Source organism: Gouania willdenowi, chromosome 6 (assembly GCF_900634775.1).
Source record: "Gouania willdenowi chromosome 6, fGouWil2.1, whole genome shotgun sequence".
In the NCBI taxonomy this organism is placed as follows: Eukaryota; Metazoa; Chordata; class Actinopteri; order Blenniiformes; family Gobiesocidae; genus Gouania; species Gouania willdenowi.
Window position 1 is genome coordinate 27,877,676 of NC_041049.1, and position 15,844 is coordinate 27,893,519.

A 15,844-nucleotide genomic window follows, 5' to 3' on the forward strand; every position below is an offset into this window, starting at 1 on the left:
ACACACACACACACACACACACACACACACACACACACACACACACACACACACACACACACACACACGCACACACCCACACACACACACACACACACACACACACACACAGTCCCTCCCTCAGCTCCTCCTCCTCAGATTTAGAGGGAAGCAGGTAAAGAACTCAAGGCTTATCATCAAACTAGAGGAGAAAGGAAGGAATGAGTGGATGAATAAATGAATGATGTCAATGATGTAAACACTACCAGCCCGAAGTTTGCACACACCATCCCATTAAATTCCAATGGGAAGCTTTGTGTGTGTGTGTGTGTGTGTGTGTGTGTGTGTGTGTGTGTGTGTGTGTGTGTGTCATATGTGTGTGTGTGTGCGTGTGTCATATGTGTGCGTGATGCGTCAGTCCACACATGATAAATACACCAACAACCATTTCAATCAGAGGATAAACGTGTTGTTACACACTATAACACTAGCACACAGACAAACAGGGGACTTTACAGACAAAGACATTCCTGACCCCCTCATGTCAACACACACCTCCTTTGTTGTTGCAGGTGAGCTTCAGCCTCGGGGGAGGACTGTGTGTGTGTGTGTGTGTGTGCGTGTGTGTGTGTGTGTGTTTTATAGGGGGTGGGGGACAACAGGACCCTTCCGGAACATCCAAGGTTTAATTCAGTGTTTGAACATGTGTGAGCATGTAGAGATGAGCTGCAGCTATCTGTTTATCACTCGCACACACACACACACACACACACACACCACACAAACAGTGATGTCTCCTGACTTTATTCTTTGAGCTCATATTCTGTGTGAGATCTGAGCTTAGACCAGAAGCTCCATGGACTACGATGTTTGCAGATGACATAGTGATGTGTAGTGAGAGCAGTGGGCAGGTGGAGGAACATCTAGAGAGGTGGAGGTGTGCTCTGGAAAGGAGAGGAATGAAGGTTGGCCACAGCCAGACAGAATCCATGTGCAGAAGAAACAAAGTGGAGCAGTGAGGTTACAGGGAGTAGAGATAAAGAAGGTGGAGGACTTTAAGTACTTTGGATCAACAGTTCAAAACAATGAAGAGTGTGGAAAAGAGGTGAAGAAGTGTGTGCAAGCAGGAACGGGTGGAGAAAAGTGTCAGGCGTGATGTGTGATCAAAGAGTATCAGCAAGAATGAAAAGAAAGGTGTAGAGACGGTAGTGAGAGCAGCCATGTTGTATGGTTTAGAGACAGTGGCACTGAGGAAAAGACAGGAGGCAGAGCTGGAGGGAGCAGACATGAAGATGTTGAGGTTCTCTTTGGGAGTGAGGAGGATAGATAGGATCAGGAATGAGAACATCAGAGAGCTGGCAGATGTGAGATGTTTTGGAGATAAGTTCAGACTGAGATGGTTTGGACATGTACAGAAAAGGGACTGTGAATATATCCGTAAAAGGATTCTGAGGTTGGAACTTCCACGCAGGAGGCCTAGAGGAAGACCAAAGAGGAGATTTATGGATGTAGTGGGAGAGGACATGAAGTCAGTTGGTGTGAGAGAAGAGGATACAGAGGATTCATTCATTCATTCCTTCATAGGGTTAGATGGAGATAGAGGATTCACTGTGGAGAACCCTGAAGGGAACGAAGAATGACAAACATTTAATGCCACAGAGTTACAGCTGCAGCACAGACAGAGACTGAGACACAGACAAAGTCCTCAGCCTGTGAGGGTGATAAAGTGATAAGCATGTGTGTGAGGGTTAGGTGGAGCAGCTGGCGTAGGCCTCTGCTTGGGAGGAAATGGCCTGTCGCAGAAACTCGGCCTCCTCCAGCAGCTTCAACACATCAGCTGCTCTCTGCTGCTTTTGCTCCTCCAGCAGCTCCATCCTCTGCTCCAGATCTGACACACACACACACACACACACACACACACACACACACACACACACACACACACACACACCACACACACACACACACACACACACACACACACACACACACACGCACACACGCACACACACCATATTTAAATCTTTATTTTCACTAAAAAATTGTGACAAACATGTTCAAATATCACAGATTTGGTGTTTGGATAGTGATTAGATTTCAGAAGTTTAAATCAACTGGATTATTCAGTACCTTTTAAGTAGCTCAGTTTCATAAAGGTTGGTGACCCTTGCTCAACGGACTCCCAATTACCCTCCATACATCTGATTCTGAACCGATAAAATCCATTCACTTCAGGGTAAATATTGCTCTCTTATTGTGTATCATGTTGTAGTTGTATACTAACTCACCAGCAACCTAGCCCTAGTAGTAAACCTGAAACACTGGCCACGGTTACATGATGTCTTTTAATTCGGAATTAGTTATTCTGAATGAAATCATTCGGAATTAAAGAGTTCTGCTTCATGTTTACATAGAAATAGCAATTCCCGAATTGAGGTTTACAAGAAAAACCAGTTTATTCGGCTTTATTCAATCCGGCTTTAGTTCTGGAGGTTGGGAAGGAGATCTGATTGGACAAGGGGAGAACGTGATGTATCACGTCTATCGGGAAAAAAACACAACAAACCTTTTATTGTTGGCTGTAACACAGAAGACTTTTTGTACTGTTATTTCTTTCCCTCTGATTTATATTTTTGGGTTTTTATCACTGTGTTGTTATTTTAACTTGTCTGTGAAGTGTATGAGTGTCTTGAAAAGCGCTTACAAATAAAATTCATTATTATTACTATCTATAATTTATAGCTTGTCTGTGATTTACTACCTGTAGTTTATAGCATGTCTGTAGTTTAGTGTCTGTATTTATTGTTGATTTGTAAATTGTGTTTCATGTTTTTTAAATGTTGCACCTTCAATCACATGAAGCAGCCTTGTGTACAGTGTTCATTTGTCGACTTAAAATTTTAGTCATAGTTTTTGTTGACAACATTTTTGACAATAACTAGACTATGACTAATTACAAAAAATACATACATACATCACAAAATACTTTATCTGTCAGCAGCTGTTAACTGACAGCATCCATCCCCTAATTCAGTTAATCGTACAGCTGATCATGTTTCGAGCGTTCCAAGGGTTAGAGTTGGTCTCAGTGCTGTATTTAAACCACAGCAAACACGCCTACTTCTGCACGCTTTGTCCGCAGACCACGCATGAGAACTGTTTTTCCTTTTAATTTGATTGTAGTTTTGAAGTGGCAGCTGGACAATAACAAACAGTTTCAGTTTGGACTGCGGAGTGGAAGAAAAAGGGTTTAACAGTACTTAAGGTAAATACATTTACCAGCAAATAAATGGTAAATGGACTGGATTTCTATCACGCTTTTATGCCTACACTGAAGTAGTCCTAAAGCACTTTACATTATCAAGTCATTCACACCAATGGGAGCAACTTAGAGTTCAGTTTCTTGCTCAAGGACACTACTCAAGACAGGTATAGACTGGTATCGATCCCCCCAACCTCTTGATAAGAAGACGACCCTTCTACCGCCTGAGCCACAGTCGCCCCAGTAAATAAAGCCCAGTAAAACAATCACCTGGTATAAATAGTTGCTCCCTGGTAAAGATAGTAGCTCTAACAACTGGTTCAATTGTTACCAGCTACTTAGTAATATTACAGTCTCTGAATGCAGCATGGGGCCGCATTTACTTCGCCTTCGGGTCGTAGTATCAGCTGTCCGGTGAAGCCTGTTCCATTTACCGAGGTCCATGTGTGTTTAATAAATCTGCATGTTGATGCTTCCATCCATCCACTCTTTTCATTATATCCATGTATTCTAAGGCTCTTATTAAATAGTCTCGGCTGGAGTCCGTGTGGCCATCCTGGATTATGTCATCATCGCACATGCGCAGAACGACCGGAATTAATTTAAAGGGGAATTAAGTATTTACAAAAAAGAGGAATAATTTAATTTGGAATTAAAATCGGAATACACCAGCCACCTAATTCGGATTTAAGTTTAATTCAGAATTAAATTAGCATTAGGAATTAAGTGTTTACAAGGTCAGTTTAAAGAGGAACTAACTTTTATTCTGCTTTAAAAAGGAATTAAAGCTCCCATGTAAACGTGGCCACTAAATCCTTCAGAGATATTCTTCAAGATAACGTCCAGCTCTGCTTTGATAGCATGTCAGGGTTTCACTGTAGATTAAAAATCATGTGATTTTAAACAACCTTGTATGCGACGCAGTCGCTCCTCCACCTTCTTCTTCACGTCCTCGGCCTCTTTAACCATGTCGTTTAGTCGTTTCTCGGCCTCTGATTGGCCCGTTTGAATCTGCCGCTTCTGCTTCAGATCCTCAAACTCTCTGACAACAGCAGCCAGCTCCTGTCAACCAATCACAGCACAGAGACAAGTTTACTATCTGGAGTTTATAGCATGTCTGTAGTTTATTCTGTTTATAATTTACTAATTGTAGTTTGTAGCGTGTCTGTAGTTTATACTGTGTATGCAGTTTACAGGGTCTGTAGTTTATTCTGTTTGTACTTCACTATCTGTAGTTTATAGCATGTCTGTAGTTGATTCTTTTTAAAGTTTATTATCCATAGCGTATAGAGTGTCTGCAGTTTATATTGTGTCTGTAGTTTACAGTGTCTGTAGTTTATTCTATTTGTAGTTTACTATATAGACTATAGCATGTCTGTAATTAGGGCCCGAGCATCAGAAGTGATGCGAAGGCCCCATTGTTCCCGTAAGGATTTTTCTTGTCATCATTATTCTTTAACCACCTCTTTACTTGGATTTGTGAGGCCTTTCCAGGGGGTGCAATTTCATGAAATTTAGCAGGACAATATAGTTTGGTGAAATATAAAATTTATATTGTGTCTGTAGTTCTTTGTCTGTAATTAATTTTGCTTATAGTTTATTATCTAGTAGTAAATTAAATTACTCCCTCCAAAACCTCTCTCGTCTGGGCCCTTCACCTTCTTTCTCTGCCACCAAAACTCTCATTCATCACCCCTCTCCTCAATACCTCCACTGGATCCACATTCCTTGACGCATACACTCCATTCCTCTTGTGAAAACCTTCTCACTGTCGCCAGGACCAAGCACTAAACCTGGGGGGACAGAGCTTTTTCTGTCGCTGCCCCCACCCACTGGAACTCTTTCCCAAGACAAATCCGTAACTGCACTGACCTCCCATCTTCAAGATCACTTCTCAAAACACACCTGATTCACTCTGCTTTTAATGTATAACCATCTACTCACTTATGTCTGTTTTTTGCTTTTTGTACTGTTCTTTCTTTCCCTCTTATTTATATTTTCGGGTTTTTATCACTGTGTTGTTGTTATTTTAACTTGTCTGTGAAGTGTCTGAGTGTCTTGAAAAGTGCTTACAAATAAAATGTATTATTATTACTATCTATAATTTGTAGCTTGTCTGTGATTTACTACCTGTAGTTTATAGCATGTCTGTAGTTTAGTGTCTGTATTTATTGTTGATTTGTAAATTGTGTTTCATGTTTTTTAAATGTTGCACCTTCAATCACATGAAGCAGCCATGTGTACAGTGTTCATTTTGTTGACTTAAATTTTTAGTCATAGTTTGTGTTGACAAAATTTTTGACAATAACTAGACTATGACTAATTACATAAAATACATACATACATACATCACAAAATACTTCATCTGTCAGCAGCTGTTAACTAACAGCATCCATCCCCTAATTCAATTCATCATCCAAGTGCTGTATTTAACCACTGCAAACACGACTGCTTCTGTACGCTTTGTCCGCAAACACCTCGCAACCCAGCCCCACCCCAGCTCCTCCTCTTCTGTCTAATTAAACAGTGTCTTCAGTTGGCATCTAACGTCTGTGCAGAGAGGTCCCAGAACAGAACCGTACCACCAAATTTAAACTGCATGCTAAAAAAAACAATTGGACTAAGGTGATCCTGACTAAACTAATTAAAACTAACTATTTTTTCACATGGAAGGAAATCCATTCAGAACTTGTAATCATGCGGTTTTAGCACTGATCACATCAAATCTCATTCTGTATATTTTAGTTAACTCTACTGTATCTACAGATTTAGGTGACGTAAATCTTAATGTCAGACACTGTGCAATTTTTCAATCGTTGTACTCAGCTCCAGCTCAAATTGTGCCTGAATGTTTGCAGCTCACGATTCATGTTCTCACGCAATACGGACCGACATTCTGATAGGACCTGACTGCTAACACTGTACGTCCATACACAACATATCAAGGTCTTGTTTTTGGAAATGCAACATACAAATTTAAAGAAGAAGAAAAACTCGCCATTAAAACGCGAATCTCAGCAAAAAGACGGCAATGTGATGGACCAGGAGTTGGCTGGACAGACATGGGCAGTATGGTCTGTCAATTCTCCAGCGGTCCTACAGTATTCGTGCATGCGCAGTAGGAGAGTTTGAGGTAAGGCGGTCTGTGGCACTGCTTCATCAGTGCGATACCCTCAGGAGGGGCGATAAGGATTTCAAACAGGTTCTTACGACTGTATGATTTCTGGTGGAGAGCTGGCCATGACCCCATGTATACTACACCATGTATACGACATGATGTACAACACACGTTTTAGCTGAGACTCGGACTGATCCCAAAAAGTAGATGCACGAGTGACAAATCGGCTCAAAGTGGGCCAAAAATCGCACAGTGTATGTCTGTCTTTAAATTAGACTACAACTAAACTAGTCCTGATGACTAAATCAGTATTTATTTTAGTCAAACGACTATGACTAAATCAAAATTTATCGTCAAAATGAACACTGCTTGTGTATGATATGCAGTTTACAAATAAATCTGCACTGGATTAAAGTGTATAGTGTGTCTGTAGTCTAATGTCTGTGGTTTCTAGCGTAGTTTACCCCCTGTGTGTCTGTAGCTGTGTCTAAGGCGGTCTGTGCGCTCTCCTTGGCATCTGTAGCTGTCTGTCGGTTGTCTTCTACTTTGAGTTTCACAACTCTGATCTCGTTCAGCAGATCTCCAGGACGCTTGGTCAGTTTGTCTTCAATGTCTGTCAGTCTGTCCTCCACCTGAGACATAAATAACGTTAAAACCAGGGTGGGTCACTCATGCATGACGTTATCCCAGGCTTTCTTTGTGTCTCACATTTGTGATTAGATCTTTGGCCGTGTCGCGGTCGTTGCTTGATGCCTCCAACGCGTCGTTGGCCTTGTCCTGAGCGTGCTCAGCTTCATAAAGATTCCTACTAATGTCTTTAATGTCCACGTCCTTAGTGCGGTCCCTACACACACACACACACACACACACACACACACACACACACACACACACACACACACACATACACTCTTGATGGTTGATCTCAGGCCATGCTGATCTGCTGGAGTACCACCTGATTCATGACACCGCTCTACCTGTTACTTTGATAAAGGAAGGCTCCTATCATACATAGGAGTAATTAAATATTTATTTTGCTCAATGTGCATTTTTCCTTCAACACATAAATAAATAAATAACGGAGGATGTTTCTTCAAAAAGGAGGACATGTCATCAAAGTGCGCTTACATGATCCAAGGGGGAATTTTAACAAACCCAGCTTAGATTTATTTCCAGGTTTTACCTGAGGGTCTTGCTCTGCAAGCTCTGCAAGCTCACATGATCAGCATCTGATCATACATGCTTCAGTAGTTCTCTATGACAAATTGACTAAATAACACCAACTTTAACCGTTTGCTACTTTTAAAGTAGAAATGTGGCTGAGACACTGATTTACTTACATGTTCTGTAACTTTGTTGTCGAGTTACTTACTAAGTTATCTCTTTACTCAGTTACTTACCTGGCTACTGTCTTAGTTACTATCTTACCTACCTACCTACCTACAGCCTTACATAGTTGATAAGTTACTTATTTACATTTTTAATTACTTAGTTACTAACTTAACTACTTACAGTTACTTATTTACCATTAGTTTCTGTCTTATTTATTTACAAAATTACCTATGGACTTAGTAAATAACAAACCATCCTAGTACTCTCATACTATCTTAGTTAGTAACTAAGATAGTACTAACACTAATAGTTACTAACTTAACTATCCACTTCGTAACTTATTTACTTTCTCAATAACTAACTTACCTACTTAATGGTTACTATTAATTAAATACTTTCTTTCTTAATTAGTTACCAGTTTCACTATCTGCTTTGATTAACTTAGTTACTACTTTGCAAAGTGAGCTTCAAGCTGAGGAGAGTTTGATGAAATGAAAAAAGCCAGCGTGGTGGCAGGGGCTTGGATAAACCAGGTTTAAACTGTAGGCCTGGTTCTTTCAAGCACACTTTGATGAAATACCCCCAGGCTTATGGGTCCATAATATTATTAACCCATAATAATATTATTATTTAATGATAATATTAATTATATTTTATTGTTGTTGTTGTTATTATTATTATAAATCAATTATATCAGCAGTGATAGCAGTCTCTGACCTGAGGCTGAGAGCCTGCTTCAGCAGGTCCTGGCTGCTCTTGGCTCGCTCACTGAGGTTCTTCAGGTCGTCCTGAGAGCGTGCAGCGTTATTCAGGAGCTTTTTGATCTCCTCTATCATGGAGGAGATCTGTTCCCGTGACCGTGGCAGCTTCAGCTTCAGCACGGCCGCGGCCATCCTACTGATGTCCTCAGGAGGAACCAAGTCATCTGAGAGCAGAGCCATGGCAGAAAGCCAAGTTCAAAACACAGACCAGAGACACACATTTGTCCACTGGAATAACAAGCTAGAGGGAATAAGAAATGGCTGCTGCACGGGTTGTCAATAGGAAGTACAGACGGACAGACAGACAGACAGACAGACAGACAGACGGACAGACAGACAGACAGACAGACGGATGGATGGACCATCTGACTGACTACAGACCCATCAGGTACTCTCGGACTCTCTGGATTAGCTCTTTGGTTTGGTTCTTCTTTCGCTCCGAGTCGTCAGCATGGTTGCTCAGACGCTTCTGGAGCTGGTTGGTCTGAGTGATGGCATCCTTTGTCACTTCTTTAGCTTTATCCACCTAAACACAAAAACACCTGTTAGAGGCCAGAACCATCAGATTCAGCCCGGACATCAGAGCTGGAAACCATACTGAGCTGGAGTACTGGTCTTTGTGCCCTGCTGAGGTAGGAGGTCTTGCCTTGTTCTTGTACTCCAACAGCCGGGTCGGGAGCTTCTGTAGCTGCTCCTTCACTCTCTTTGCTGTCTCTGAAATGTTCACGCTCAGAGGAAGAACTCCTCCACAGTTTGGACCGCCGCACTTCCTTCTTCCAGTACTCAGAGTGCAGAGAGCTCCTCCACATCCTGAACAGTCCTCCAGGCCTGGATCTCCACAGATCTGCATCAGAACACAAGCAGCTGCTTCAAAGTCCAGTAGGACTTAATGTGATGTAAATATTAGCTGACGGCATCAAGTTTACGAAGAGCTGCTGAAGCGGATTTTCAGATGATAACTCACCTTCTTGTTCAATGGGAGAATCTGGAGCTGTTGGACCTTCTTCTCCAGCGGTGTCAGGTCTCCTCTGGGACTGCTGCATGTGTTCAGTTTGTCTTTAGCATCCTGCCTGGTTGCCATGGAAACCTCCACAGCTCTGTTTGCATCCTTCAGCCTCTGCTCCTGTGACATGAAGGTGCGGTGCAGTTTCTGGATCTCCTCAAAGAGCTCTATGGGAAAGTCCATCAGTGGTCATCAGATAGAACAGACACCATCTAGATTACAACATTGCTCTCCTTCTGTCACCTTGTCCTCCCTCGCTATCTGTGTCCTCTGAGAGAGTGAGGATGTTGTCCTTCAGCCGATTCAGTAGCTTGGTGAACTCCTGCTGGATGTTCTCCATGTCGGTGTTCAACAGCGATGAAGGATCGATGATGATGATGTTCGGGTCAATCACGTCCTTCAACTTTCTGCTCCCAGACAAAACTTTATTAAAATATCCATCCATCATCAAACATTCTTTTATCCATTTGTGTCTTCGTGTCCCTTTCTGTCTATGAATGTCCTCACCTGACCTTCAGAAACAGTTTGTCCACCCTCTCCATACCGGGCATGGACAGGTTTGAGATATTGTGAAATTTCTCCAATTCGGAGTGAATCCTCAGCATCAGTTGCTGCTGTCGGTGTTGTGCCGGCTTCGTGGCAGTGCCTGGGATGAGTGTGGACATCCTCTCAGCGGCACGTAGGATGTCGATAACGTGCCCGCTCCACAGATCTCTGCACGGATGGCACTCCTTGCAGTCGGGGAATGCCGAGTCACGTCCTGGAGCGCACTCCTCGCATAAGATCCCAGAGACACCCGGACGACACAAACATTCACCGGTTTCAGGATTGCACGCCGGGCGCAGAGTCCCCTCTAAGTTACAGTCACAAGCTGAGAACAAACACACACACACACACACACACACACACAAAACTGAAATATATATGTACATGTGTGTGTGTCTGTGTGTAATTATACAACAGTTAGTTCCGACCAAGAAATTTGATTGGACTTGGATTTTATGAGTGCTGATATAGAAAAACAACGGCACTGGCACTTTTTACAAACATTTTCACTTCGCCTCACAGGCGTTCTAACAACAGTTTATGTGTTGCCTGGCAACAGCCTTGCCTCCCTTTTCATTATTTGTTTTGGTGGAACCAAATAAATGCTTAAATAAACAAATTATAATCTCTTGTTGCTTAATACTATTGACTAATGTGCTTGTAGAACTATTGTATAAAAGAAATATCACATGAGAGGTTGTGCTGAATATCAGCACAGAATCACGCCAGTGTTTACACTGGTACTTACACACACACTGCAGGTCAGGATTTCCAAAGTGATTTTCTCCACATTCGTCACACTGTCGTCCCCCAAACTCAGGCCGACACAGACATTGTCCACTGACCTACACGCGCACGCACGCACGCACGCACGCACGCACGCACGCACACACACAACGCAATTTTAATCATGTGCAATTCCTAAAAAAAAATAGTTATTTGATTGATTCAATGATTCTGAATTGCTGCAGTATAATAGTAATTGTTGATTTCAGTAATCGATGGTTTAAATAACTAAAGTTTGCTGACCTTGTCACAGACGTTGGAAACAGCATTTGTTGGGTCACAGCTACAGGGCTGGCAGCCTGACACTCCATCCAGGTTCCAGTATCCATCCTCGCACTGGTCACACTGGTCTCCAGTTGCTCCCGTCCTGCAGGGACAGCGTCCCGTCTGAGCGTTGCAGAAACAGCGACTGTCCAGTGGACATGCTGTCACCTGCGTGCCCCGCCGGTCACACGTGCACTCTGAGCATGGACAGGAGAAGGAGATATCACACTCACAATGTGATTTCTAGCATCATGTGTTTTTACATGACCTTCCTATGACCTTACCTCTGCAGGCCTGCTGCACAGCATTGCCATAGTAACCAGGCTTGCAGCTCTGACAGCGGGGCCCAGCAGTGTTGTGCCTACAGCGCAGACACTCGCCCGTCACAGTGTCGCAGGCTGAGCTGTCGCTCGGATCCACGTTGTTGTTACATGGACACTCCTGACACCGCGCCCCATCCAGCGTCAGGTTACCATAGTAACCAGGGCTGCACAAGTCACAGCGAGGACCTAAAGAAGGACAGGAAAGTGGAACAGGAAGGTGAAACGGACAGGTGGGATAGTCATACACCTTAACAGACACTTACCTGTGTGTCCCTCCAGGCAGTTACAGGTGAGGCTGAGTGACTGACTGTCATACTGACAGGAAGTTGCAAAGAACCTGCTGCTGCCCAGAAGCTCCGGACACAGACATGGTCGACAGAGCGGGTAACCATGGTAACCCTCCTCACACCTTCCACAAACAAAGACATAGTAAGAAAAACTTAAAACAAAACAAACAGAAACAAACAAAGCTCTTTCTCGGAATGGAACTCAAACCTTTCACAATGATTTCCGGAGGTGTGTCCCCTACAGTTCACACACTGTCCAGTTTCTTGGTCGCAGTCCTCTGAATGTCCATTGCACTCACAGCGCTGACATGACGGAAATCCCCACAATCCTCTCTGGCAGCTGTCGCAGCGCTGCTCGCTCACCTCGGGCCGACATGCACACTGACCGCTGATAGGGTCACATGACTCCATCAGCGAGCCATAAGGGTCGCATGCACAACCTGCGCACAAACATCATTCAGAATTGTGGCACGCACGCACGCACGCACGCACGCACGCACGCACGCACGCACGCACGCACGCACGCACGCACGCACGCACGCACACACACACACACACACACACACACACACACACACACACACACACACACTCACTCACTCACTCACTCACTCACTCACTCACTCACTCACTCACTCACTCACTCACTCACTCACTCACTCACTCACTCACTCACTCACTCACTCACTCACTCACTCACTCACTCACTCACTCACTCACTCACACACACACACACACACACACACACACACACACACACACACACACACACACACACACACACACACACACTGTTTACTGGACTGTAAGAAATTGTAAATGTTGTTCTCTGGATGTATGCTGTCGGGTAATTACATTGTTGTTTGTTCCTGTCTTTTGTCTTGTATGTTGCAAAGCAAAAAAAAAAGAAAGAAAACAAGAATTTTGGCACAAACACAACGTCCTAGGTTTAAGATGGACCCAAATAACCAATGCAGGCTCCTCCTTACCTGTGCAACCATCAGGTCCGAAGCCGAACGTCAGCGGCGCGCATCGGTCACAGCAATGGCCGATCACATTGGTTTTACACTCACAAACTCCACCCACTTTACTGCAGGAGGGGCTGAGGGAGCCAATCAGGTTGCACTTACAGGCTGAAATCAGAAAAAAAACAACCCCGTCACTGTCTCACTCAATAACGTGTAATAACTACATTTTCCACTGCACAAAATTTAGCCATTTCACACAAATGTCCCTGAGAGCATAAAATAACTGTTTCATCTGTCCAGTCTTTTCTACAATGCATCATTTTGGAAATGAGAAACATGGTTGACATTATTTTTACGGGTACATTGGGGCAAAAAAGTATTAAGTCAGCCACCAATTGTGCAAGTTCTCCCACTTGAAAAGATGACAGGTCTGTAATTTTCATCATAGGTATACCTCAACTATGAGAGACAAAATGAGAAAAAAAAAATCCAGAAAATCACATTGTAGGATTTTTAATTATTAATTGGTAAATCCCTCAGTAAAATAAGTATTTGGTCACCTACAAACAAGCAAGATCTCTGGCTCTCACAGACCTGTAACTTCTTCTTTAAGAGGCTCCTCTGTCCTCCACTCGTTACCTGTATTAATGGCACCTGTTTGAACTCATTATCAGTATAAAAGACACCTGTCCACAACCTCAAACGTCACTCCAAACTCCACTATGGCCAAGAACAAAGAGCTGTCAAAGGACACCAGAAACAAAACTGTAGACCTGCACCAGGCTGGGAAGACTGAATCTGCAATAGGTAAGCAGCTTGATGTGAAGAAATCAACTGTGGGAGCAATTATTAGAAAATGAAAAGCATACAAGATCACTGATAATGTCCCTCCATCTGGGGTTCCACGCAAGAGCTCACCACGTGGGGTCAAAATGATCACAAGAACGGTGAGAAAAAATCCCAGAACCACACGGGGGGACTTAGTGAATGACATGCAGAGAGCTGGGACCAAAGTAACAAAGGCTACCATCAGTAACACACTACGCCGCCAGGGACTCAAATCCTGTAGTACCAGACGTGTCTCCCTGCTTAAGCCAGTAAATGTCCGGGCCCGTCTGAAGTTTGCTAGAGAGGATTTGGATGATCCAGAAGAGGATTGGGCGAATGTCAAATGGTCAGATAAAACCAAAATAGAACTTTTTGGTAAAAACTCAACTGGTCATGTTTGGAGGAGAAAGAACACCATACCTACTGTGTCACGATTAAGTTTTATTTCTTGTTCTTGCCCTAAGTCCCTTTAAGCCATGTAATTTACTAATTTAGGTAATCAGCCTGGCAGCATGTGATTGCAGCATCTGACCAATCACAAACGCAGAGAAACTGTGCAGAGTAACTTACGTCACAATTGAGGAATAATTTTTTAAAGATAGCCCCTACATTAAAATCACTTGTACTAATAGTAATTGTCTCCCACCTCTTTTCAAAACACTGCATATACTGTACGTGTTGGGGCCAAACACGCTTACTCACCCACGGCGCCTTTGTGGATCTTTGCTGACAGGCTTTTAATGATTCCTTCACAGACTTCCAGGAGTGATTCCTGAGAGTCGGACACAGCTAATCCAACACAGCGGAAAGGGTGGGAAACTGCAACATCATCCTGAGTGCAAAGGTCAGGGACTGACTCGAAGCTGAGAATCAGACCAATCTGTGAATGCAGATACAATTTTGTGAGAGGAAGTCATAAGAAGCTGTGATTGGACAATTATGGTAGCGGGAGGATTTTGGTTTTCCTCACCGAGTCAATGAGGATGTGAGAATTTTCTGAACCGGACTGGGAGCTGAGAGCCACGTCCACGAAGTACTGCGCTCCTGCATTCAGACAGACCGGAGCATCTAGAATGCCCAGTCTGAGACAAAATAAGACAGGACAAAATAAAACACAAGGCAAGGAAAGACAGGACAAGACAAGAAAAGATGAGGCAAGATAAGGCAAAACAAGACAAGATGAGACAAGGCAAGGCAACAGGCAAGACAGGACAAGATCTGATCAGGCAAGGCAAGACAGGACAAAATAAAACACGAGGCAAGGAAAGACAGGACAAGACAAGAAAAGATGAGGCAAGATAAGGCAAAACAAGACAAGATGAGACAAGGCAAGGCAACAGGCAAGACAGGACAAGATAGGATCAGGCAAGGCAAGACATGACGAGGCAAGACAAAACTAGGGAAGACAAGACAAGAAGAAACAATATAAGCCAAGGCAGAATGAGACAAGGCAAGACAAGTCGAGTAAAGTCAAGAAAAAACAAGATGAGACATGGCAAGATAAGACAAAAGGCAAGACAAGGAAAAAGAAGAGAAGATGAGGCAAGACAAGATGAAACAGACAAGATGAAACAAGGCACAGCAAGACAGGACAAGACGAGTTAAGACAGGGTGAGACAGGACAAGGCAAGATTAGGCAAGACATGAAAAAACTAGATAACAAAAGGCAAGACAAGATAGGGCAAAACAAGACAAGACCAGAAAGGGCACAAGACAAGGGACGACAAGATAAGACAAGTTGAGGCAAATGTGAGAAAGGTCAAGACGAAACTAAACAAGATAAGATATGATAAGGCAAGAAAAAACCAGGCTAGACAAGGTATGAATAGACAAAGCTAGACAAACAATATGAAGCCAAACAAGGTAAGATAGGACTTGTGAAGACAAGGGAAGATAGGATGAGACGAGGCAAGAGAACGCAAGATAAAATGAGGCAAGATGAGATGAGACAAAGAAAGACAAGGCATCTTGTACCAAGACAAGATGAGACTAAACAAGACAAGACAAGACAAGACAAGACAAAACAAAACAAGATGTGGATGGATAAAAATATTACAAAGCAAGACAAAATGAGGCGATACAAAATGAGATCGATAGAGACAAGATAGAGACAAAGTGAGACAAAGGAAGTTCAGTGAAGATAAGATGAGACAAAATGGGACGAGATAAGAGAAGACAGGACAAGATGAGGCAAGATGAGACAAGACGAGATAAGACAGGAAAAGACAAGGCAAGACAAAACGAGGCAAGGCAAGATGAGACAAAGAAAGACAAGGCAAGTTGTGGCAAATGAAGATAAGACATAACGAGACAAGGCAAGACGAAGCAAGAAGCAAGACAAGATGAGGATGGATGAGACATCACAAAGCAAGACAAAATGAGGCCAC

General features: G+C 43.2%; 1 protein-coding gene across 2 annotated transcripts in view; it reads right to left on the bottom strand.

Annotated features, from left to right (window-relative positions):
• Positions 1-1,223: 1,223 nt before the first annotated feature.
• lamb4 (laminin, beta 4) overlaps positions 1,224-15,844 on the bottom strand; it is a 31,490-nt gene continuing 16,869 nt past the window's right edge. For both annotated transcript variants that reach the window (XM_028448404.1, XM_028448405.1), the window contains exons 19-36: positions 14,428-14,539; positions 14,160-14,337; positions 12,651-12,794; positions 11,870-12,101; positions 11,638-11,783; positions 11,336-11,560; positions 11,031-11,248; positions 10,750-10,846; positions 9,963-10,326; positions 9,699-9,862; positions 9,417-9,622; positions 9,099-9,296; positions 8,834-8,978; positions 8,409-8,616; positions 7,068-7,203; positions 6,824-6,991; positions 4,150-4,303; positions 1,224-1,867 (exon numbers count right to left, since the gene is read on the bottom strand). In XM_028448404.1, the coding sequence (XP_028304205.1) occupies positions 1,728-1,867; positions 4,150-4,303; positions 6,824-6,991; positions 7,068-7,203; positions 8,409-8,616; positions 8,834-8,978; positions 9,099-9,296; positions 9,417-9,622; positions 9,699-9,862; positions 9,963-10,326; positions 10,750-10,846; positions 11,031-11,248; positions 11,336-11,560; positions 11,638-11,783; positions 11,870-12,101; positions 12,651-12,794; positions 14,160-14,337; positions 14,428-14,539 (3,235 nt within the window). In that variant the 3' untranslated portion in view covers positions 1,224-1,727. The remainder of the gene's footprint in view (positions 1,868-4,149; positions 4,304-6,823; positions 6,992-7,067; positions 7,204-8,408; positions 8,617-8,833; positions 8,979-9,098; positions 9,297-9,416; positions 9,623-9,698; positions 9,863-9,962; positions 10,327-10,749; positions 10,847-11,030; positions 11,249-11,335; positions 11,561-11,637; positions 11,784-11,869; positions 12,102-12,650; positions 12,795-14,159; positions 14,338-14,427; positions 14,540-15,844) is intronic.